This window comes from Ornithodoros turicata, chromosome 7 (assembly GCF_037126465.1).
Source record: "Ornithodoros turicata isolate Travis chromosome 7, ASM3712646v1, whole genome shotgun sequence".
Lineage (NCBI taxonomy): Eukaryota > Metazoa > Arthropoda > Arachnida > Ixodida > Argasidae > Ornithodoros > Ornithodoros turicata.
In genome coordinates, this window is record NC_088207.1 from 11524104 (window position 1) to 11550120 (window position 26017).

The 26017-nt window shown below is 44.7% G+C and overlaps 1 protein-coding gene across 3 annotated transcripts in view; it reads left to right on the forward strand.

Moving 5' to 3' along the window:
• LOC135400205 (dual serine/threonine and tyrosine protein kinase-like) overlaps positions 1 to 26017 on the forward strand; it is a 58879-nt gene that overhangs the window by 10244 nt on the left and 22618 nt on the right. For 2 of the 3 annotated variants that reach the window (XM_064631963.1, XM_064631965.1), the window contains exons 2-7: positions 12000 to 12155; positions 16760 to 16953; positions 19033 to 19161; positions 21177 to 21383; positions 22187 to 22506; positions 25301 to 25602. In XM_064631963.1, coding sequence (XP_064488033.1) covers positions 12005 to 12155; positions 16760 to 16953; positions 19033 to 19161; positions 21177 to 21383; positions 22187 to 22506; positions 25301 to 25602 — 1303 coding nt within the window. In that variant the 5' untranslated portion in view covers positions 12000 to 12004. Of the gene's footprint in view, positions 1 to 7008; positions 7027 to 11999; positions 12156 to 16759; positions 16954 to 19032; positions 19162 to 21176; positions 21384 to 22186; positions 22507 to 25300; positions 25603 to 26017 lie in introns of those variants that run through there. The other variant, XM_064631964.1, reaches the window with a different exon arrangement.

Here is a 26017-nt window from a genome sequence, read left to right on the forward strand (position 1 = left end):
AGACTTTCTATACGAATGTCGGCACAGTTCCCCCTGAAGTCGGCCCAGGACGCACCCCCCCAATCCTCCACTCCTTCCTGCTGTCCTCTCTCCATCTACCCACATCTACACGCCGCTCATAGTGTCACGACTGTGTCGCTACCGTCGGCCCCGCACTACTGCCATCATCACCGTCGTCATCGTCGGGCACGTGATCCGGCTCGTGCACGAATGCGAACAAAAGTGGGGAGCACGGGAGCTGATGGTGCTCCTGGCTGACGTTCATTAAAATCCAGTTTCTGGACCTCTCTGTGTCTTCGATTTGGGGGAAGGTCAAGCACCAATAGCCACAGTTGCTTCGTGGTGCTAACGCGGAATAAAAAAAAACTCTGGGCAGACCTTTTTCACAAGTGCTTATGCGCATGCGCTGCGGCGCCGACAAGTTTGGGTACGCCGGAGAAGGTTATCTCCGTGTTCAGTACATGGCGTGTGATGGGGACGACTGGAATGGGGACTAGTGGGAACACCACGGCGAACTCCTGGGTCCCACTGCAAAACCGGTTTTGAATCGTCATGCTACCCACGTGGATTTGTTTGGCGCGCGCCGAGGGCTGTTCCCTTGGAGAACCGCAAGGAAACGACGAGAATGTGAAAAAGGTCCATCGAGAACGGCTCTCCTTCGCTTAAGAACCCTGTTATAGCGATCCCTGTTTGGACCTCCGTTGGTCCAAGTTCCATTTGGGTCATTATGAACGTCCAAAGGATTATACCAACGCTATTCGCCGGCGCTGTCTGATCCTCGTCCTGTTGCGCAGCGTTCACTTTCCAAGAAATATGCTCCCGTTGCGAAATGTCATCGTAGTCTCCATCAGACTGTCGCGTGTCGTCTCCATCAGATTGCAGCTATCTGGCGCCTCCTCCAGCATTTATCGCGCCGGGTAGTATAGTTGGCCCAAATATTCGTAGTAGAGGCTACGTGAATGAACAGTGACGCAGGTGACGCTTCTGCAGCCTCGTAAGTGTCTGGAAACACACCATGCATACGCTCTCGCTCAAAGCGAGAAATACACGTCTTTCTTGGAGGGAAGTCTGCAATCCTGTCTACTGTGTCCTCTGGATTGCTCCAGACGCTTTAGTTCTCTCTTGTACTTTCATTCTTCCTCCCTCATCTTCACATCATGTTCCACGTGCAGTGGGGTAGGGTACCGCACTACCGCGGTGAAACACCCCATCTCATCGTCATCATTTATTGTTGTTCTTGTAACTTGTTGTTGTTGCCTGTCTCCTGTGTAAAGTCGTCCAACTGATTTAAATAGCGCTCGACACACAGGTGGAGCTGGGAGAGGCGCCTTCGAATAGTGTGGATCCAAATGCAATTGATCTGTTGCCGGATATTTGTCCCCTATATATGAAGCGCAAGATCGATAAAATTGAAGAGTTTGCAAATTTTGACACTTTCGTGCGATTTTCTTTCGTTCATTTTATCGCAGGGCTTGCACTTTCAAAGCTTTATTTTATGCAAGTGGATCGCACGGTTCTCTGGGGCAGGCAGGATTCACGCATCACTGCTAGCGCTATGGGCTCAAAACATGGTTATTTTGTTTCGTATTAGAAACTAACTTCGCTGAAAGATTACAGTACAAGCAAATATGAATGCCGACAGAAAACGATACACGCTTCCAGGAATTTTCGAATTCTCCACGTGTAAGTGGCCTCATCGGGAGATCTGTCGTCTGTCTCCTAACAACAGCATTCGTCTCCGCTCGCCGCTCCACGTTGGAAGACTGCCAGCAGCTGTGGTGAGAGGGGAGTCGAACTTCCAGGAGAAACGTCCCCAGTCGTATGACAGATCGCGCCGCATTTTGACGTCACAGTTCTCAAAACTACAAATTGACTTTGTGACATTTCCGCGACACGTAGAAAAGTAATATTTTGCGGGAGAATGCAGTGTGCGGATTGCAACGCTATAAGTTCGTATTTCGTATATAAGTTCAGTTATTTTTGAAGACGCACCACGTATAGAGGTGACATACGTATAGTGGCACTTTAAAGAAACCACGATGACTGAGACGCGTGTTATAGATTGTAGAGGAGATGGTGTACATCTACATGTGTCCAGGATCCGCTTGCAGAGACGTTGAGGATATTCCTCAATGACGTCCTCGGTAGCTTAATCGAGCACGTGCTACTGTCCTCAAAACTGCTCGTGCGTAAAACACTGCCAAAGCTACTGAGGACACCACTCAGGAATCTCCTCACCGTCCGTGCCAGCCGTCCCTGATGAACAGTCTGAACGAACGACTGCGTCTCGCTGTGTTGGTGTCGTCCTTCTGTTTGTGCCCAGACTCCGACTTTTGAACCGTGGAGTTTGTCCACCAGATAGCCTGCATCTACGCCATGCTGTCTGATGAACGGTGATGGAATGTTCTGGGAAGCTTCTCAAACCGTGGTCTTACTCCAGTAGTCAGTGCATAGAACTGAGTAGCTGGTGCGGTGGTTTGTGACGGTCGTCGCCGCCCACGGATCGTTACAAGTAGTCAACATGAAGTTGTCCAGGAGCGTTATTCGGCACCGCGATATTCGTGTCTTGCAAAGAGAGCAGGTTCTTTGCGTTCCGTTTCCCCGACACCCACCTTGCACTGGCGTTTGGAAATCTTCAGACACCCACTCTAAAGAAAGGCGGATACCGACATCTTTAGCAGCGTGGAATCTTCGTCACTGGGATCCCTATTCAACGAAGAACTCTTTGAAGATGTCGTGACACATCGGTGTGGCATCATACACTATTTGTATACTGCAAGCTAGACTCTCGAGGAAATAACAACTATTTTGCCATATAGTCGTGTTCAACAGGAAAGGAAGTCTAGTCCGTCGAGTCTCAAAATATTACTGCGCGGGATGGACACAGAGAGGCCACCCTCCCTGCACGCGCCAGATGATATAATACATCATACTCACTCGTCTGAAGTATTGGCTGTTAAAGGAGTACAGAGGGTCATTCAAAATATTTTCAATTTAAGACATCTGACGGAAGTATATGCGTCAATTTGCAGCACAGAAGCTTTTGATGCATGTAGTCTTTCCTCAAAAAAAAAAAAAAAAAAGACGTACACAAACACAACCGCGATCGTTCACTCTCGTCTCGCCACGCGAGGTGTAACAAGGAGGAGAGGGAAAACCTTTGACGTCATAACATGGGCGCGGAAAGTCGAGGTCGGCGCCTTTTTTTTTTTTTTTGTGTGTGAGGGTTTTCTTCTTTTGTAGTCTGTAAACCTGTTCCCTCGGGGGGGGGGGGGGGGGTTAGGTATTGAACGGATGACCGTGGGCATGGTACGCGGGTTCGAATCCCCGCACCGGCTGCGCTGTATGAGGTTTTCCTTGGGCTTCCCGGCAGACTTTCTACCCAAATGTCGGCACACTTGCCCTGAAGTCGGCCCAGGACGCATAATAACCAACTGTCCCCTACTCCTTCCTGACTGTCCTTTCTCCCTCCGTCCACATCTGTACGCCGCTCATAGCCAAAGTTGCTTCGCGGCGCTAACGAGGGATTTAAAAAGAATACAAAAGGTCTATATCCTAGTTACAGACCTTATTAGCGTTCCAGAAACCCCACTCTTTGGAAAATAAAAGAACCTTGTTTTTTTTTTTTTTTTTGTATCATTGGAATGTTTACGCACGTAACGTCAAGCACCTGTCTGGGTCACCTTCCATGTCAACCTGGATGAGTCAGTTTGGGACAATACACGTGCTGACACACTGGCCAGTCACCTATTTGTGCACCATGGAAATCACTCATTATCCACAACTGTTGTCTGTAGGGACAGGAAAAAAAACAATGTCCAGCAGAGCCGTACCTGCGAGCGGGGGGGGGGGGGGGGGGGCGCCTAACGGCACGTCCTGTGAGGTGTGTCGGACTGTGTAAAGGAGGCGTCAAGCGAAGTAGAATTTACGATCTCGGCAGTGCAGACCAGCGTTTTCTGTTCTTTGCTTACAGAGCTTCTGACGGGCGGTGAAAGAGGGACTTTTTCCGTGCCCTAGACGGAAACTCACATTGGGAGGGCGCTGATGTCTAGTCTAGACATATTTCAGGCAATCGTAGAACCCCAAAACTTGGACTAATTTCCGTTCCAGACCAGAGGTGGGTGACGTCACGACTAACGCATTCGGGGAATGTGCTGTCCTGGGCCGACTTCTAAGGGAACTGTGCCGACACATGTTTGACAGCAACACAGAAAAAAAAAAAAAAACGTTTCCAGACAGCACAGCCGGCACTGGGATTCGAACCCGGGTCCTAGTCTCGACGTGACATTACCAGCACGCTAAACACAGCTATAACACAGCCACGCGAGCTAGTGTTTCTTTTTCTTTTTTTCACATGTTTATTATGGTTCATGGCGCTACGTACTAGAATGACACGAGTGAATGAATAACGATATTTGCATTATGTATGACTCATTAAAAACTGCTGCACATTAACAGAATACGGCGACAAAATGAGAGTAATGCGCGTTACAAAAGCGAACTCCACAACAACCCAAACGTCGCGAAACGTTACAAACACAAAACCCCACATGAACAAGGAAAAGCAAGCTTAGAATAATATAAGGACCCGCACTGCACAAGAAGTAGGAGCATGAAGACATCAGCAGGACTGACCGATAAGAAATCTACGGGGCCCGTTCGTGAGAGAGATTGATGACGTTCAGCCACGTGTGCGCAGTTTCATCAGAGGATGTAAACACTAAAAAGTGCGCTAACGGAAACACCATGCGACGGAATATGGGCCAGGAGCCGACCGGCGGCCCATTTGCGTCATATGTACGTCGCGCGACCCACAGTGCGTATAACCCCAACAGGAGCAGGATGTCCAAAGGCAAATCGCATCCTGGCCTGACAGGAAGGAAGCGTATAGTACGGGAATTTAAGTAGATGTCCTTTTTGAAGGCGCGCTGGAAAACGTCCCAAAAGAAGATGGCGTCTCGACAATTCAGAAAAGCGTGCTCAATGTTTTCCTCTTCCGGACAAAGACGACAGTTGAAATTATTCCGTGGCACCCACAACCTTCTGTCGCGCAGCCACGCACGAAGCGGTAGCGTTCCAGTGTGTAACCGATAGAAGAAAGTCTTCACCTTTGGACGCACCGGCATGCGCCGTATACACGCAAGAGAACATCACCACCAGGCTGGGGTGCAAACATCGTACGGTACATTGGGGGCGGAAAAAGCGAATCCAGAAGCGCGTGATAGAGGCGTTTCCGAGTCGGAACGAGGCTGCCACCTCTTTGTGGAAGCCCCAAACAACCAAAGGTTTCAGTTTTGGCTCTTGAGAACGAAAATAATAATGCACAGATATAGAGATAACATATAATTGAGTGCTTTCAATGTTACTAGGCCTTGATGTAAACAAATCAGTTGGGCCAGATGTGATTCCCTTGGTGTTCTTCAGAGGGCATGCGGAGTCATTGGCTAAATATTTAACTGTCATTTTTAGGCAGCCTCCTTCGACATGCAATATTCCAGACAAATGGCGCGTTGCACGTGTGGTTCCAATTTTCGAACAGGGAGATCGATCACTTATCAGTAATTACCGCCCCATATCGCTTACTTGTATCCCTTGTAAACTGTTGGAACACATATCCCAAGCAGCAAAATGTACTGAAAGTCGGGTGCAATAGGGGTGGACGGGTAGGTGGAAGGCCTTGAACAGACTCGTGAAGCTAAGGAACATCGATAAGACACATACCGTCCACCCCTATTGCACTCGACTTTCAGTACATTGTGCTGCTTCGGATAATATCAAACTATCTCTCATGCTTTCTTGAACAAAACAACATTCTTAGTCATTGTCCACACGGGTTCCGGCGGGGCTTATCTACAGTTGCACAGTGAGTATCAATAGTACACGAGTTTTCTATGGTTCTAGACAAGTCAGGACAGGTTGACGTCATCTTTTTAGATTATTCTAAAGCGTTCGACAAGGTACCACACGGAAAACTACTTGTTAAACTAAACAACCTCGGAGTGCCTTCTAACTTATTAAGGTGGATCCAATCATATTTAAGGCAGCGCGAGCAATATGTAGTAATTGGAAGCAATCGATCTAGACACTTGAATGTCACGTCCGGGATTCCACAGGGGTCGGTATTAGTTCCGCTCCTGTTTTTAGTCTATATAAACGACTTAGCGGAGTCCTTGGGTACCGATGTGTCAGTTCGTATGTTTGCAGACGATTGTGTAGTGTATTCCCCAGTATCTTCAAGTCACGATCAAAAACTCTTAAACTGTGCGTTATCTAAATTGAAAATTTGGTGTGATACATGGGACATGGTTATTAATTTGGAGAAAACTGTCTTTATGACTATTACAACCAAAAAACAACCCCTAAGGTATGAGTACACTATTAACAACAGTATTGTCTCCCAAGTGAATTATTACAGGTATCTTGGTGTTACAATAACAAGTGACTTGGAATGGACAAAGCACATAGAAGACTTATGTTCGTCAGCTCGTTGAAAACTGGGTGTCCTTAGAAGACTTCTCAAAAACACGAACGTGACTGTGAAACTAATGGCATTTAAAACGGTGATCCTTCCCACCCTTGACTACGCTAGTATTGTATGGGATCCCCATACGAAAGTTGACATTGAGAAAATTGAGAAAATCCAGAAATTAGGGTTGCGCTTTATTTATAACCGGTATGATAGGCTTGGTTCGATGACCGAGCTGATGACTAAGGCAAACCCTATACCGCTACAGCAACGTCGTAGACAAACTCGGTTGAGGGTTATGTAATCTCTTTATTTTCATCGCACAGGTTTAAATCGGAGCAATTACATATCGGAACTAAATACCAGAACAGGTAGACATTCTCATGGACATGCCATAACACCCATATTTGCGCGTACTAACAGATTCAAGTATTCTTTCTTTCCTCGGACCATTGAAGAGTGGAACCGATTACCATCTGAAGCCTTTTGTTCCGACAATGCCTTCTCATTAGCAGTGGAATGCTAGTGCACCTAATTAGAGCAAGTTATAGATATAGCATGTGAGTATCGCAGGAATGTCGCTTTTGTACGCCCTGGTCTCTGTCCTGTATTCACATCCTGCATGGGCCCTTCGGGTCTGCAATATCGTCGAAATAAATAAATAAATAAATAAAAAGTCGATGGTAACAGCTCGGTGTTTCATTTTGTACGTCTGCTAACTGGGCTTTTATCGATTTTATAGTGCACTACAAAACAGCTCGTACGCTTTTAACCTTGTCGTTTATTTTGCTTTTAGTTTTTGCATTGTTATTGCGGTTACGCAAGTAAATACTGGCGATCACGTGGCAGCAGCACCTGACAGTGCCACGTGACGCCGTGTGTGTAATTTCAAAGCAATATTGCATTATACGACCAACCACAGTGTAGGTCCGCGTGTCCTGTCACGTGACACTGTCAGGTGCCGCTGCCACGTGACCGCCAGAATTCACTCGCGTAACCACGGGAATAGCAATGCAAAAATAAAAGTGAAATAAACGAAAAGGTTAAAAAGCGTGACAAGCCGAGCTGTTTTGTAGCGCATAATAGTGTGTTTTAGGGCATCGTACCTTTGCGTATACGTGAGCGATAGCGTTGGTGGTTCTGCGCAATGCGCGAGGCTCTCTTTTTTGTTTTGCGCATGCGCAGAACCACCAACGCAACGTACGCTAAGGCGATAGCGGACGATGCACTAAAACTCTCTAACAAAAGTGATAAAAACCCCAGTGCAGGGGAATATAAGAATTAAGAGACGACGCAACACAGCACTAAACTGCAAAACAATAAAATTTAAGCCGAAACAAGATACCCCCAACTCCCCCATACAAACCACCACCAGACTCATTGCCTCATTTAGGCTTGTGCACCTGACGTCACGCCCAGCCTTTGAGCGCCTTGGAGTCACGTGACATGGGAAAACATGGGGATGCGTCAGAGGCGCGTGTTTTTAAAATCTCCCCTCATAATTGCACGCATACCGCTACAACTCACGACCAGCTCCCGTGGCATAGTGGTTAAAATGATCGCTTTCCACGCCGAGACTGGGAGGTGACACGGGTTCGAATCCTGTCACCGGCTGTGCTGTCTCAGGTTTTCCCTGTGCTTTCCGAAGACTTTCCAAACGAATGTCGGCACAGTTCCCCCTGAAGTCGGCCCAGGACATATACTAACCCCCTGTCCTCCACTCCATCCTGCTGTCCTCTCTCCATCTGTCAACGTCTGTACGCCGCTCATAGCCACAGCTGCTTCGCGACGCTAACACCGAATTAAAAAAAAAAAACTCACGGCATAGCCTCCCTACTGTTCCTCCCGTGTGGCAATGTCTTCTAATCTCACGTGACCACACGTGACGTCACTGCACAGGCCTCACGCACGCCAAGTAACAACGCCATATTCACTTACCGAAAAAAAAATTATCACATCCACTACCTCGCGGCCCCCCTCCCTTTCTTTCCACACAGGAATTCTTCAATACTATTCGATAGACACACAGACGCCACACTAATGCATTTTTCTCCCGCCCTTTTGATGAACAAAGCTTCCCGGTACAAGAGCACCTCAACTTTAATACATTCTAAAATGAATTCGTATTCTTGAAAAGAGGTTTACAAGAACCAGCACAACTTCTTAAATGTTCCACCATTGACTCATACCCCTTTTTCATGCGAACCCTTATGATACCCTTATGATATGAACCCTTATTAATACACCAATGGCCTGACCAATATGTTCGCCACCACATGACATATCGGGATGAGATACACAACCCCAAGCTTACAATCTACAAACGTCTCGCGATGTTTAACCAAACAACACCCAGCCCTATATCCCGATTTAGTTTTCCAATCAAGGACCTCAACCACAAACCCCCTCTTGAATGCCACCTCCACCCCCAACTGACCCGCCACCTTCCTCAGACGGTGCGAAGCCTTGTGAACATAAGTGACAACCCCGACGTTTCTCCTCACCCCCTCCTCTCCGGAGGTTTCTCACATCGCTGATGATATTCCCAACAACATCCCCCGAATGAGCCTCTAGATCCAAATACTGAATTCTACCAAACTGCTCACATTCCAGCGTGAAATCCAACCCCAAACCCCCTCCTCACGAAACACCAACAAAACACCCGCCTCATGAACCTCTAACTCCCCACAACCCAAAAACGTTATCAACGTATCGCGCGAAAAATTCAACCTCGAACCCCCCCTCACAGCAACCTACTCTGCACTGTGCACGACCCACCTTCGCTAAGACTACCCCCGCTGACGATACAACCGCACCCCCGAAACCTCCACCACAGTTGACTCTAAATACAATTCTAGCAACTTCAAAAATCCGCTATTGACATACCAACTGTGTTTTGAAAGCCCAACTAACTCTCAGAAACAGCTTCTTGAACACATTCACGAATAACGCTCCGAGGCAAATTATAAAATAAATCTGCAACATCCGATGAAAAAAAGAAGATAATAAAAAAAGAACCCCCCTCCTCCCCTTCCTTTCCACCAGTTTCAACTCTTCCAAGGAATTCGAAACTCTGTACGTGTTCACACAAAGTTGCACAACACCTTGCCAAGAATTTCGTTCTGTTGTATTGTGTCATCTCTTTTTATGTTCTCCTGCACAGGGTTTTTCTCGCTTTTATAAAATAAACGACTTCATAAACATGGTGTTTAAAAATGTTTAATGTTGGTTTTCAATACAAATTTAATAGCTTTTGAAACAGAATTTTGCCAAAAAATTACCTCCAACAATGGTCACCTAAATCTGCCGCATTTAAACGCGTTTCACAATGAGCCGATTCTTATTAGTTTTCTGAACCGACAATATGATCCCGTCCTTGAGACCTCATGCAGTTACTGTTCAGGTCTTCACTTGGACTTGGAGCCAGATAAAAAATCGCAAATTTGCCTCATTTATAAAATATGGTACATTTTGGGAACCTCGCTAGTCGTCTCCCAGTTCAGATACACGAAAGTAGTCTACATCACTGTGTTCGTCTCGAAATGCCCTTTCTTCGCATACCAAGTACATCGTATTGTGATTTGGGGACGCACCCAACAGTCTTTTTGTGAGGGGTGTCTAGCGAAAATGCGTAAATTCGACACCGCGAACCCCATATATTCCCAATCGTGACATCGTACATTTCACTCACAAACGTTCTTCATGACGACTCACCACAGCACATAAAAAAAAAAAAAAAAGAATGAAAGAACTGCTTCAAAGGTGGTCGAAGTTACGTTGGTAACGCAACGTCGTTAGCAACGTAACTTCGACCATCTCTGAAGCAATTTTTTTTTTATGTGCTGCTGGGGTCGTTGGATGTAGTTCCCAACTCAACCTAGATGCTAACATTTTCCTTTTGTTGTTCAGGTGCAAGTCTTACAGGTGTGCTCCCATACTTTTAGTTCGAAGAACCGTATCTTCAGCCGAAGCAAAGACAATGAATGAGACGGGGTAACAGCTCTTATTGTCCATAAACATCGACGCTGAAAAGATGCAGGGGACAACTGCAAAAATTGGCCATATGTCTAAACAACAATAGAAAAATACCAGCATCCAGGTTCAGTGCAGCGAATGATATCGCTTTTATGTTACTCGTTGAATGGCCTGCAGATCCTCCATTACCAATTTCTCCAATTTCAATATGTTTTGAAACAGCAATTTTAACAATTTTTAAATTCTCCAATTTCGACATAACGGAAGGGCGAATGATAGCACTCGGTCGGCTATGATGCGTTTCATCGGCTATCCGCAAGCGTGCCCCCGCATTTTTGGCCGCGCCTAAGGATGCGGGACCATTTTTTGCACCCACGCAACCAGGGACCATTTTTTTCCTACACGTCTGATTTGTACATTTGGAGAATGTTATGCGCGAATAATATTGCGTTTCGAGACTTCTTTCGAGAGAATGGCCTTTGTTGTGAAACGTTCTGGAACGTCATTCGTCTTTGGTGCGAGTTATTTAATCAGTGTTCCTCTTCGTTTTCTTTTTTTTTTCTTCATATCTCTGATTTTTATCAAAAACACCTAGTATGATCCAATAGTACTCCGACCACCACCCTTTCAGGTCTCTGCACTTCACCCCGTCCTCGTTATCTTATATTTGTCTTTGTTTCATCTTTGTATTATATATATATATATATATATTTAGAAATAGCAAGCCAACCTTTGTTCAGGCTGGCCTTTCCGAAATAAACGTATATCCCCCTCCCCGGGCCATCGGAGCGTTCAGTTATTTTCCACTCATGGCAGTTTGTTTTGTTATAGCCCCTGGGAAAGAAATGCAAACGAACTACAAAAAATACACCATACATTCGCTGGCGCCGCGACAGTCGTCACTCATTCACTGCAGCGGCCACTCTTTCTCGCCAGGAAAAAAGCAATTTCCTTATTCCACATACGGTGAGGTTCCAAGGTTGAAATGGACAGCGCAGGTCATCACACTCAAAAGCCTTATTCTTTTATTAACTGCCATTAGTCACGTCTTATCATCAGTCCGCGCTTGACACATCGCACAGAGTGAAGTGATAACAAATTTGTCCAGGGGCGAACTTATGAGGACAGAAAAGAAATGCTGGGGGGGGGGGGGGGTCCTATGAGTCATGAACAGGTCCACACCCTCACTTTACAACAAGAATAGAGAACGGATTGTGAATCATAAGGCACCAAAGCGCGTGTGCACCAAAAATATGAATACGATGATCTGGAACAAAGCCTACGAGTATATCGGCATCATTCTAAGTCGCAGACAAAGCAACAAATCCTTTTGTACAAACTATTACACGGCTAACACGGCCAAGAGCGGGTACACGAGACCTCTTCGACGCATGACGATTCGCGGGCGCTGTGATATCTGAGTACGAGTGACACGAGTTTCGGTTACTCACGTGGCCTCACAAGAAGTGACGTAGCGGAAGTGGCGGAAGTTAGGCTTATCGTCAGCTGTTTGCGATAGAAGCTGAAATTGTTCGTGCGGTGTTTTCCTGTCTTCCAGCTCAAATGAAGAGATCTGGGCGAAAGAAGAAGATGACCGGGACCTTGCCGAGCGAGTTCGCGAGGTTCAGCAGAAACAGCAGGCAGTTGCGGAGGATATGGGCCGATACCAATGCCTCCTTGGATGACATCGCCAAGTGTGGCTACTTCGATGAAAGTAAGCGGCATATTATTTACGCTCGTTTCACAGATTGAATTTGCATTGAACGCTGTCTTGTGTGTTAATTTAGTGTGCCTTCTTTGTGGTCCCACTCATTCTGTGGGGTGACACAGCGCTCAGAGCCAACAAAGTGTGGTACGGTAATACATTCCGTGTAGTCGAAGTGGATTCCAGATTGCACATGTTCAGCGTAATTTTACTTCGCAAAGGGATTGCTGGTCATGTGTGGTCGAATCATACGTTTGTAATGCTCAGCTGTACAGCGTACAATTTTGTTTACAGGAAGCGCTGTATCAGTGCCCGCTAAATTACGGAACGGTTTTACGTTATCATCGTGGAGCAAAATATGGAACCCGTTTCCTAGCTGTTTTTCGTATGTCTGCTTTCACAGCGATGTGGCTGTCATTGCCACTCCGTACCACTAGGAGTGTGTTGCCGCGTTATGCCTCAAACGAAATGTTTCTGGGCTCCCTTCTTACACAGCCCTGGGCCGGTGTGCAGTTTCAAGTGACCGCAAAGCTCTCACAATGACTGTTGTGGCTGCGCTCCTTGTTTATGAATGAAGCGAAGCTAGAATGGATGTAGTTAGTGCTTCGTGTGTCGTTTATTACTGATATAACAATGCTGGACAGTGTCCACAGCGCTTCATCAGTAAGCAAAGCACGCATTAGAGCGATGTTTTGATCCTTGCCTACGAATATTTCTAAAAGATGACATGATGAAATTTTAAACGAAATTTCCTCGTGTTGCATTTTGAGCAGAAACGTGCCTGCAGTGACACTTATATTTTGAAGCGCGCAATTAGGCACTGCCATAACTTCGAAAATGTATTGCTGCCTCAATTTCCTGGGTAGGTTACACGCGGCGGTCCTGTGATGCAAGTTTTTGTATGGTATTTTCTTGTTTACGTGGGCCTCAATTACCTAGGCGGGTGTTAGTCAAGTTTCTGGCCACAAAAAGTGGGCGAAGTACCTCTACACTGACAAAAAGGAAGGTCGTACGAGGTTCGATACATTGCACTCTGGTTGTTACTACCTTGCAAGGAAACTGCATGCTGCATTCGCTGTGTGTATAGTTTGGTTTGTATTTGGTTCAAAATTTGGTTTGTATCAATTGTTAGCTCCTTTGCAATGGGAAAGTGAAACCATAGACCACCATACTGTTGGTTCCATCTCCAAACAGTCTTGCAACACAACCAAAACTCTACAGCGTGTAAATTTGTCAGTTCTGTCGCTGTTGTATTTTACACGTTGATGCACCTCACTCTTTCGTGCGTAGTCTTTATCGGGGTAACTGCAACATATTGCGATACCTACTTTGTTGCCCCTTTCAATCACTTCTCGACGGGAGATTATTCTTAGCAACCAATAAAAAGTGCTCTGCCGACCCGACGTTACCACACGTGGGGACTAGCTGGGCAAGATCGCTGCCGCTGCACGCATTCTTGTGACCTAATTTTGTCAGCAAATTTCTGCTTAGCAAAGGAAATGTCTTGCGTAACAGTTCCTGAAGGTAGTGTGTTCTTATCACGCGGTACAAAGACCATACGTTCGAAGTGCCTTCATTACTTATTTAATGTGTAGGTTGTGGCGGTGCAGCAATGCACTGTCAAATGTGCTAACATTGTATGTGCAGCCTAAGGTTGGATTTTTCACTGAAAGTGTGTGTCACACTTTGATAGATGTGGTTAATTGCATCATGCAGGTGCATCTTTTGCAATCTGTCATTCGACATAGTTTGATTGATAGCTCCTATGACCGGGTGGTGAAGGTGTGGGATGTTCTTGTGCCTGCTGTTGGGGGCTATTCTGGGTGAACAGGTCAGAATGAATCGCGTATTATTAAGGGCTCATCTCATTCCTTCAAAACTGACCCAAATGTTGCAGCACTTGGTATTTTTCACACCTCGTGCTGACCTGCGCAATTCAGGCAACTGTAGACTGTCGCTATACTTAATCACCCGAGCTTGTTACCTCCCGTGACTAATTAAAAATGGGCTTCCAAGTGCCCTTGTTATCGGTTTTGCTTTATACTCACTTTGTTCAGTCTAGATTATGCCAAAATATTTTTTCTGCATTGTGTAGCCAGGCTATGTTTGTTATTTGATTAACTTGGTCCAACAAAAAAAAAAAAGAAGAGAGAAACATGTGAAGGAAGACCCACTTTTTTAACATGCTTGCATTGTCCACGTCACTCCATGGGAGACATTGTTGCTCTCACGTGTTGGACTAGACAGAACCAGTCTGATCCAAGCTGTCCACCATGTGGTATATCATATCTGCCCAACTCCCGAGCGAACCAGATGCTGAGTGCTGATAGCCATAACATGTGGTCCCTTAACTGACAGATTGGCTTATCCAGTGTGAATATGCTAATGGTGTGTTCCCAAATGCTCCAAACAGTGATTGGCAATGGCAGAGAATGTTTAGTCATCCAAACAATTACGTCCGAGATAAATGTCCTTCAATGAGGGCTGCTCAGTGTAGTGGTAGAGTGCCGCATGAAGTTTGAAATCTCATCCCCGCTGATTGATTGATTATCTTTTAGTATGACACTTAAAAGGGACTTTAACATCAGTCTTAAACTTATGGTAACTGTATGCTCTCTGGAATGCTTGAACTTTGTGGTTTCGGGCATGTAATCACTCTAATCTCCATAAAAGAAAGAGATGATCAAAGTGCTCATGATCCTGGGACCTCCGACGGTTTCAGGATCATGTGCACTTTGATCATCTCTTTCTTTTATGTAGATTAGAGTGATTACATGCCTGAAACCACGAAGTCCAAGCATTCAAGAGAGCATACAGTTACCATACGTCCATCTAAACTACTAAATCCATCAAAAGTTATTGTCATTCATAACAAAAAAGTGTAACTGTAGTTAGCAATGTGGTTCAAATGCATAGCACAATACTTTCCTATCACGTGGGGAACTTGCCTTCCAATTGGGTGCTGTATCCCTCTGCTTCTCTCTGCAGACATGTATTGTCCCTGTGCACAGTTGGAGCATGCAAAATATTGGCATTGTTTTGTGAAATATGGTTGATCCAGGATTGTGGTTGCAAAAAAAAGGAAAGGTTTCTCACAAAACCTAATCTAATTTTCAGTTGAGTCATTTCATTTTGACCTGTTGACATATACAGGGTCTTTGTTTTTATTTGAGACAGATATCTCGCTAAAAAGCTACGAGAGCAGAACAGACTGTTTACAGGCAAGGTGAAAGGAAACTGCCAGACGACTAACTAAAATTTATTAATGAACTCTGTAATGAGTGGTTTTGATGGAAATGTGAGATGGCAGAATAGGAACCAGTGATTGCTTAACGCCAACTTCATTTTTAAAAATCCCGATACTTGCTTTGAGATATCACTTGCCAAATTTTGCTATGCAGCTGGGTCAAAACCAAACCCAAGCTCATCAGGAGCACAGGAGGGGCATGACCTTTCGCATTGTTGGCTTATCTGTGCAACAAAGTGGGTTTATCTGGCCTGCAGATCTGCTCCATCGTTGCGTGTGACCCACTGATTCCAAATGGGTGTTTGCTCTGTGCTCACGACATGCTTGTCTCAGTTTAGGCTCAGTTACTGATGATTACCTCAAAGTATGTACTCATTTCAGGATTTTCAAATAGAGTATGGCTTTAAGTAATGACTTGCTCCGATTCTGCCATCTCGCATTTGTCCGAAAACCCCAAATAAAAAAAAATAAGAAATGCGTTCTAGGTATTTAGTCATCCAATTGGTACATACCATGTTTTTTTTTTTTAATTTCTTTATTTATTGATACTGCTGGCCTCCTCCTGGTGGCCCAAGTAGGAGTGGAAAGAAGAAAAAGTACACACGTGAAGCAATGAAGATAATTATTGGAACATAGCAGGTGACCGCAGTACCTACAAATGGCAAATGAAGAGATTGCAGTAAATATTTACAATGATGACAAAGGACACACTGCACACGTGTAGCAAGCAAGATAATAGTGATATATGCAATGATATAATGACTTACAATGATGCTAAGTGGTCATGATCCATCTTTGACAGGATGGTTACGTTGCTGTACAACCCTCTTGCAAAAACATCCGTGCTGCACTTCTAACCTTTTAAGCGCGGAAACGTTTCGAAATTGCTGACAGCTGGAACAGCTTTCGACTACTGCGGTCTTTAATCCTGCCATCTCAGTTTTCCGTAAAACTCGTTAGTAAGTCAATCATTTTTTTTAGTTAATTAGTCATCGAACACTGATGCGACAGGCTAGGAAATATGTCCGCCAGGCCAGGTATGTTAGACACCCAAATGGCATATCTGAGGCTCTCATAGATTTTGAATAAAAAAATTTGTGGCACCTAAAAGTAGATGCCCTGTATACGTGACTTGATGCAAAATATTTATTAAATAGAGGTAGTTTGTGAAAAGCCACCAGCACTGGGACTTGGAACACGCACCTTTAAATTTTTTATGGATAGGTCATATTCCCTTTAAAGTGTGTGATTCCAGCAGTGGTACCGAAGTCCTGGAGAGCAATGGTCTTGTGACTATTTTGTGTGTTTCCACCATTGTAGGATTGAGTGTTCATATATTTATATGTCTTCAATATTTCCTTTACAGCCCAGTTGCAGCATCTGAGACTAAGCATTGAGGATGAGCACCTCATTGCCGGTGCCGTAAGCTGCCCCATTGCCTTGATTGTGTTGGGTCAGAGTTGCTATGCCAAGGCATGCGTCATCAATGAGCTGTTTGGACAGACTGTGCTCCCAGTTACATCACCTCTGAGCGACGATGGACGCATGTCATGGAGAATGGTAAGCCACTGCAGAACACACCATTGTTCCATAGCAGGGGTAAGGTTATTGGATCATCTCTCATAAATTGCATTGTCACACTGGAATCATCATCATCATCATCATGGCACATCTATGGTCTGTTCCCAGGAGTTTGTGTTCAAGTAGTCTGTTAAATTATGGCTTTATGAAGCTCTGTCTAATACGATGATTTAACCCGATGTAACATTGAGATGTACTCTGCCTTTGATGTTTGTTTTTTGCTATCATGGCTGCATGCGACTTTAATACATTAAGCTGATGCGTTGTGTACCGTGTAAAATCAGCACTCCGTGGTTTATCTCAAATCTCCAAGTGTTGCGAAACTATTTCTTTGGAGGAATAAACAGGCGCAGCACATGGTCTTTCTTTAAATACAGTATTGACGACACTTTCAAGCGTAACGGAGGTAATGTGGGATGGTGAAGTACTGACAGGCGATTTTGGCTAACCATGTCCCCAAAAGTACACTACAAACATAGTCTTGTTCTAAATCAATACTAAATTTTTTGATTGGAGTATGTCAGCAACAAGGGATTATGGTTCTAGAGGAGTCAAAATGATCCCACGATCCCAATGTGAAATTTGGATCAGAGTTCAATGTCTCGGGAATCGTGCTGGCTGCAGGTGTGGCCACCTGTTGCTTCTGCTAATGTAGCTGGCTACTACAGAGCATAGTAGCTTCACATTGCTTGGAGAAACTACTCTTAAGGCGGACTCATGCGATCTAGTTAAACGTTTTCTTCCGGAGAGAGTTGGCTGCAATGTCGCAAAATTGTTTTCTTCGGTTCGCTTTCCTCGTGCACATTAAGGAAGAAACGTAATCGGCGCCAGCGTGCAGAACGTGTTAGCAAACCACAAAGCCATCATTTTCATTCGCAGGGATCTGGAAAACTGTAGTAAGCTTGTCGAATTTGTTGATCGCAATCAACTCCTGGACCGTTGCTGTAGGGAATTAAATCATTTTGGCACAAATATCGCGGGCGGGCAGGCGGGCCGAGAGAAGCGATTTTGTTGCGCATCTCCCATAGACTCCCATGTATTGAAAATTTGACAAACTTTAATTCACCAAAAATCAGTGGATCGCGTCAGGCCTTCAAGAATATGTCATTCCTTAGATAAACTAGAGGGTAACACGCCTGTACCTAACAATGAACCTGTATGAACACCTGTATGATGAACGCCTGTACCTGTTCCGTGTAGAAATTTGGCGAGGTTTACGAGAACCCTGCGAACAAAAATCCCCGATGGACTTTCTGAAGAAGCGAGTCTGCCTTAATCCACTTAAAATGGCTCTACATACCTTTTTTTTCCTATTTTGGGAAGTCATTTGCAGTGCAATATGCATCAACATTCGTAACGAAGGGTGCAAATGCCAGTCATCAAAATCTGCTAATGACTATTCAGTCCTCATTTGGTAGTTTGTCTCGAGAAACCTGGTCACTGTTCCTCAATCCATGCTCAAGGTCTTTATATACCTCTGGTTAGTCTTTGTATGTGTTCCAAGGTCAGCTTCGTGTAAGGTATGGAAATTGGCCTGCTAAGACCATGTGGAGTCATACTGCCTTTGTCAGAATGTGTTTAAAGCACATAAAAATGACAATACAGTCAAACTCCTTTATAGCAAACACCTTTTTAACGAAAATACCACTACAGAAGATTTTTTTGCGGTCCCGTCGGAGCCTTATAGGTCCAATAATGGACATCCTTTTTAACGGAAATACCTTTACTGCAAATTTTTTTTGCTGTTCCCTGAGTTTTGTTGTAAAGGGGTTTGACTGTATTGGGAAAGCGTTGAGAGTTTTGCTACGACTGTTTGAAATTGGACAACGTAGACACCCGTGAGGTGACTCATTATTTAATTTTGCACACTGCCGCCAGCAATGAAGTAGTGATCGCCCCCGGCGATCAAACTCCCCTCTCATCAATATCGGGAAAGCATTGAGAGTTTTGCTAAAACTATTTGACGAAATTGGACATCGTAGACACCTGTGAGGTGACTCATTATTTCATTTCGCACATTACCGCCAGCAACGATGATTGAAGCTGACGTCTTTGTAGGTTCGCTTCTGTTACGGCTTCCAAACCGAGATCAGCTTGGCTCTACCTAACAGCTTTGAACTGGTGGAACACCTAGCAGCCTATGACCAGCCCTGGCGAACAATCCCCAGAGCAGATCTAGAACTTGAGGTGAGTCCCTCTCTACCTTCAGTGGGACATTTCAACTTCGCTAATGATCTGTGCTATTCATAGTGAAGTTAAAAAACGTAAGCTACAGTTAGAGGCAGCTTGTGAATATAGTAACTAAATAACGGTGTTTAGTTGGGATAGTTGGTACATAAATAAACTTTACCATGCAGTGATGAAACATCAGACAGAGGAGAAAAAATTTTAAAAGTCAGGACTAACTGAGAACTCTCAGTTCGTCTTTTCCTTGCCAGTTTTCTCCTTTGTCTGGTGTTTCATCACTGCATGGTTTAGTTTATTTGTTTATAGTAACAATTAGTTATTTGTTGCGTGTACGGAATCCCACCTTCTATTGCTTGGAGAGCAAATGTACTTAGCAAGAGGGAACGGTAACTGAAACAATAGCAGTATTCGCCTCGAGAGGTTTTGGTGTCGCCCGTGACATCACTTGTTAGATGCAGACGACGCATAGCTCTACGAATGCTTGTTTCGTGTGTGTGTTGGGGGGGGGGGGTGTATATAATTGTGTTGGTACGTCTGTGATGCTACGTAGCGTGGAGGACCAATATGACGTATACACATTATCAAGAGACATAACTGCATTTATGAAGCGAGAACTGGTGTGACAGGGCAAAAATGTATCCGTATGGTATACGAGCCGCTATTTTCCCCAAATTCAAACGCAGATAAGAGTAACAAAAGTTCAGTCAGCAGACCTTTTTGTGTATGAGAAAGAAGGCAAGTTCCTTAGCTTTAGTGTGATCTTTGACGGAGGCCACCTTGTTGAATTAGTTGCAAGGTGTTTATCTTTTTTCTTTTTTTAACATATATCGTGCAGCATGTGTTCACATAGGATGTAAGTTCATTGTACATAGGAAAGTGCCGAATATGACAGAGACTGGGTTGAGAAGCATTTAGGAGTTTCTTTTAACTGTATATTATAACATACATGTGGTTTTCTAATATCTGTTTACTTAACCAAAACTGCACTTGGGTAAAAACACACAGTCACAAAAAGGCATCTGATACTCTGTGCGACACCACACTTGTAACATAACACTTTTTTTTTTATTATTATAAATGTTTGTTAAGGCCAAAGGCCTGCACGTGTACACATCCCAAGCATATATAAGCAAGATTTCAAAGAAAAAGTCAGATGTTTCATTTTTCAGGTAAATAAACTTGTTCTCAGAAGAGGTGGTTTTACTGATGTTTGCAAACCCAGCAGTAATTGTGACAATGTCATGCTGCAAAATCTTAAAAGCTTCATTCGCTGGACAGCCCACTCATTGTGGAGTTGAGCACTGGCTATCGACTGGTTCTTCTGTGACCCATTTGTGGCAAACTGCTTCCTTTTCTTCGGAGATGAGGGTCTGGATTCTGGGGTTCGGGTTCTGGATCTTGAGGTCAGCTGTTGTGGCCTTCCTGGTGGCTGATTAACAGCATAAACATGCACTCCTACCTCCCTAGAAAACTCGTCAAGTCCAGCGGCTACAGCTCAAAAGATGAACGACATGAAATACCTAAAACGAATGCAGTCATTCGAAGCAATAAGTAAACGTACTTAACGGGCAGGTAAAAGATAAGCACACAAGAGTCCCTCACATAACGGCAGTGAGTCTTACACTGCTGTACTGTCTCATTCCACAAATCGGACACTTCGAGATAAATGTGCTTACCACTCACCTGCTGCTTTTCTAGACTGTTCGCACTATCCGACGTTGCCACCACGTGATTCTCACGCTGTTCGAGTGGCAGATTTCTGCTTGGTACCGTTGCCTCTAGCAAGTTTTCTGCTCTTACATCCTTTAAAAAGACACCCAACAAGCACTAGCGGGATTAGGTGTACCTGCCGGCTTTCGTAAGATACTCCTATTGCCAAGTGATATTATCTTCTGCAAAGTGTTTGCTGCACACGCGACCGTAACAGGAATTTGCTTTTCCCGTTTTGAATCTTGTAGCCCATTAACCTGTATTTGTTCTGCTCTAATGTTCTGATGCAGCAAATGTTTTTGCAGGGTGAGGCACGAAATGATCCAGCCCTAAATAATGCGGTACTAGAAATTCGTATGAAGCACGTACTGCTCAAAGACGATGTACAAGTGGTCATGACACCCTGTGATGGCGAAAACAGTCTCTGCTTTGAGCAAATCTACCTGCGAGCCACTGAATCAACAACACCCATCCTCATCTATGCCATCGCTGATGAAGTCCTCTCGGAAAAGGTAAATGTTTGCTTCCTTCTTTTTCCTTTTTGGGGTTCCTTCTTACAGACCTCAGAACTTATAGATCAAACCAAATGTGTGGAAACGCATGCAGAAGGAATATATCAGTGAAATCCTACCACATGCATGGTATGATGAATAGTTTAGTGTTGCACGAGTTACTATGGTCATGTTGTGCCAGACAAGGATAAAGAAGTACATTATGTTAAACTAAGAACATGATGGCAAGCAATGATGTGGTTAGTTAAGAACTAGTGTGAATAAATTCATAAATCTTTTAGGTATCTGATATCCACATGTGATAGGCGTGTTTAAGGATACCCTCCCACACGCTCGCACACGCACACATGCGCAGGGACAGTGTTCATCTGCATTCAGTGCTGTTTATGTGTGGCTTGCCCTTGCCTGTCGATGTGTTTTTTTAGCATGTCTCCGTAAAGCAAACGTATGTGCTATTCTAGTCCTAGTGCTGTCACTTCATCTAGTACACAGTTTTACGTTATGATTAGGGCCTGACTTTTTCGGGTTATATTTTCCAGCAAAATCGAGGGGGTAAATATCGGGTCATATTTTGTTTCAATAATTCGGGTGTAATCGGGTTGAACTGAACCTGATTCAACCTGATTCTGGTTGAATCGGGTTGAATCTCTGGTTTGACGGTTTGTGTGGGAAATACCGGGTTAAACCCTGTTTTCTGTGATTTGAATCGGGAGGGTAAATATCGGGCATAATCGGGTATAACCCTTAAAAGTCAGGCCCTAGTTATAATGCAAAAGCACCTTAATCGTGCCCCACTTTTGCAGGAAATAGATGAACTGCAGGCATTGAAGAAGCTGGCACCCGACTCACCCATATTATTTGTTCGTACCAATGCTCCAGCGACTTCAGAGTTGACTGAGTCTGAGCAACATGCCCGTAGCCTCAGAACAGAGTTTCATATCTCGTCTGGCTGCAAAGCGGATGATGAAGCGTCAACAGCAATGTCACCCGCTTGCCAACAACTGTGCTCACTGGGGTTCCTGGATCCCTGTTATACAGAGAAGAGGATAAACAGCAAACACCGATGGACTTTTGGAGAGAAAGTTCGATCAGAGTTGGTTCAGAACTTCGAACAATTTTTGAGGTATGTGCCCTTGATACTCCTGAATGTAAAACATGTTACCGCAGCATTTCAAAGCAATTACATTTCTTTTATTCTTTTATTGTTTTGTAAAGAAATTCAATGCAGAAGTCTGCATTGCTTCCGTATTGTAATCTGTTTGTACTTTTCACTGAATATACGTTTTTTGGGTGATTTTACGTACTCTGATAATTTAGACTGTTCGATCTATCGTCACAGTAACTGGCACCATGAAATGCCAATTGAGGCTGTTCCGTTTTCAGTGATTTGGGTCCATGCCATAAAGAAGCAACTCAATCGAAGCGACAAATTATTTCAGTCCTCGACCAACAAAAAGAAAAAGAAAAGTGCGGCAGCTGTACTAGTGTAAGCTTTGGGATTGCCCTAACGCATAGCACTTTGATCCGTTCAACAAGATGGAGTTAGCTTAATGTTTTTTACACATATTGCAATACAGTCAAGCCTGTCTACTACGATCTTTGACGTAACGATAACTCCGATATTACGATCAAATTTCTGGTTCTCATCAGCTCGCCCATTGAAGTACAGTGAAACCTTCCTATGTGGGACACCCGCGGTGCAGCCGAAGGGTGTCCTACTTAAGAGGTGTCCAAGTTACAGAATATGAGGGAAACAAAAAATGGAAAAGATCACAGCTGCGTTGCCTGAAATGTCCCCCTTCTTCAATTTATGGTACTTTGTGGTACCTGGTTGTAGTGGTACCTCTACCCACTCTTGACTGATAATTATTACTGATTTTAGTAGCTTCAATTCCGTTCACTCCACTTAATGGCATTACCTGTGCAGCTTTTCGAGCAGCTAGGACTTGTCTCTGAAGCGTCAGCCCGCTTTTCATTGCTTTGGTGCAGTACGTGTTCAAAGCCTCTAGACAAACCGAAGACTAGTGCTTACACAAAGAATTACAATGTAGACTGACAGCACTTGTTTTTGGACTCTGAAAACTAAAGCAACAAAATGCTGAGACCAGTATAGGGGAAAAAAGGGGCGAAAGTCAAGGCCACTGGCTCATTTTGGGTCTTTTTGGTGCAAAGATGGGCTCATATTGAGGTAATTTGGCCAAGGTTTTGTCCGACTAGCAGGGAAAACCCTGTCCTACTTTCGTGATAGGGAGGTGTCCGACATAGAGAATTTCGTCCCCATGTAGTTTCAATGGGAGCCTGCCCGTGCAATGCAATCTTGTCCGGCATGGGGAGTTGTCCGAGGTAGGGAGGTGTCCGACTTTGGAGGTTTTACTGTACATGTAAACAAGACATCGATACAACGGTCGCCGTGAAAACATTTGCTCGCGCATAGAAATCGGAATGCTCGTGGCAGCCGGTAAAAAGTGTGAAAATAGAAAGGCAAGATTGCACCCTTGCACAGAAAACAAATTATGGTGGCATTTTCAAGAGCCTTAGCCACCGTGAGGATTAAAGTGAGAACAGAGAGCGTTTATCCGTGCACGGCTGCCTGGGATTAGATACCGTGTTGCAAGGCACTCAACTTCGAAAGGGCGGAAGGGGCTAGCGAGAAGTAGAGGTGGTTGTTCCCTCTCCACATCATTCTCTCGCCCTCCAGCTTCTTTTTTTTTTTTTTCTGGTGTGCTGTATACTATGATGGCATCTGCGGTTCCGAGACACGTTTTTACTAGGAAAGACTCATAGCTCAACCCGTAGTTGCATGTGCTTGGCGGATTTTGCACTGGTGCAAAACCTTGTTGCGAAGTACCGTGGTTTCCAAAACGTGTGTTGGCAGGTAGACAGTTACGTGCACACGTTGACGAATTACACACGGGGGGGGGGGGGGGTGCGTTCTGATGGACAACGCAGTTCCGACTGTGATAATGACGACTACAGCGCTGGATGACGAGCAATGCACGAATACGTCGATCTCAAAAGGTGTGGCGCCTCACAGAAAGTGGGAGGTCCACCGCTTGTACGAAAATACTAAGGCAAGCTGAAGTAGAAAGTAGTGTAGAAATCGAGGGAGCAATAACTGGGCCGATGAGTAGTGCCACAGGTAGCCTCCAAATGCGTCGCTGGGAAGAAGTGCCTGCTGACTGCTGTAATCTAGTAGGTCGTGGAGCATACTCTGGTGACGAGGCTTCGCCTTTAGCCGTCTAAAGGCCGTTAATGAGCTCCGTTAGCCGAAATTGTCAGTTATTACTAAAGGCCATTTTCGCTGCCGTGTGACACGGACAGAAAGGTTCTTTGTTCTAAATTACAGTTACTAAATCGATATTTAGTGCGTTGTCAGACAGGGGTATTAGTTATAAATAGAGCCTGAAGTTTTCGGGAAATATTTTTTTCTAAACTTGGAGGGTAAAAATCTGGTAAATAAACGTGTGCTCTAAATTCACGTGAATTCGGGTGGAAAAACTTCCAGTATGCTAAATTCGGTGAGAAAACTGGCTCAGTTACTCAAGTTAATTGTACTGGTTTGGTACAAACGGTGATGCAACTGCATTTGCTGCCAAGCAAGTTACTGTGTATTCCTACGGACGTATCAGTGTGGACAATTTGCTGGGTAAGAATCGGGTTTCACCCTAAAGAGTCAACCTTCAATTTGGGGTGCAAATTCGAGGAAAAATCGGGTTTCACCCTAAAGAGTCAACCTTCAATTTGGGGTGCAAATTCGGGGAAGAATCTGGTTAAACCCTAAAACTTCAGGCTCTAGTTATGAACATGCACTCTGTACAAAACCTGCTTGAGTTCCGGTTCCTGTATGCTGCGACTGAAAGACATCTTTCCAGTTAACGTTGCCTCTTTCTCATAGCGCTTTTCTCGCCCCCCAACAGTAGCGCACATCCATTCGTGCGAAGCGTGCTACAAGCCTGTCTCGTTGAAGCAGCAATGCGTCTCAACATAATACACCAGCGCTGCTTGAGGTCCTTCATCTTGACAGCATTTGACATGACACGAGACATGCTGATCACGCCGAAGCGCTTGGCGTACGCGCGACAACAGGAGAATGGCCTCTACCACAATCTGATGGAGGTGGCTAGCCACAAGCAGGAAGAGATTCGACAGCTGATCGTCGGGGCCGTCGATGCGTTGCGTCCAGAAATTCTGGAAAGAGCCGCAGCCTACGAGTTTACTGGTGCGTGTTTTCCTTTTTGTTGCTCGTTGTTGTTGGACTGCTGTAGCTCAGCCAGTGTGCCACTCTGGTTATAGGGAATACAGTCGCCGACCGATTTTTCGGACATGCTCGATTATTCTGACTCGTTCGCGGAACGGCCGCGGGTCCCATAGAGTTGATGTATAAGAAGTCCAAAATTCAGGACGCCGTGCAGCTCCGTCACTCGATATTTCGGACTCTGTTTGCCCAACCAGCGAATTTCTCTCTTGGGGTGACAGAAAATATTGGTATCGTCTGAAATTTGTATCGAAAGAAATCAACAGACTGAAATATTGAGGCAACAAAATAGGCAGTGATGATTGTTGACTTTCCATTCCTCTGAGTAGAAGAGGTCTGTCGTAGAGTCTTAGTTTTTGGCCAACGGCCCAGCATGTGC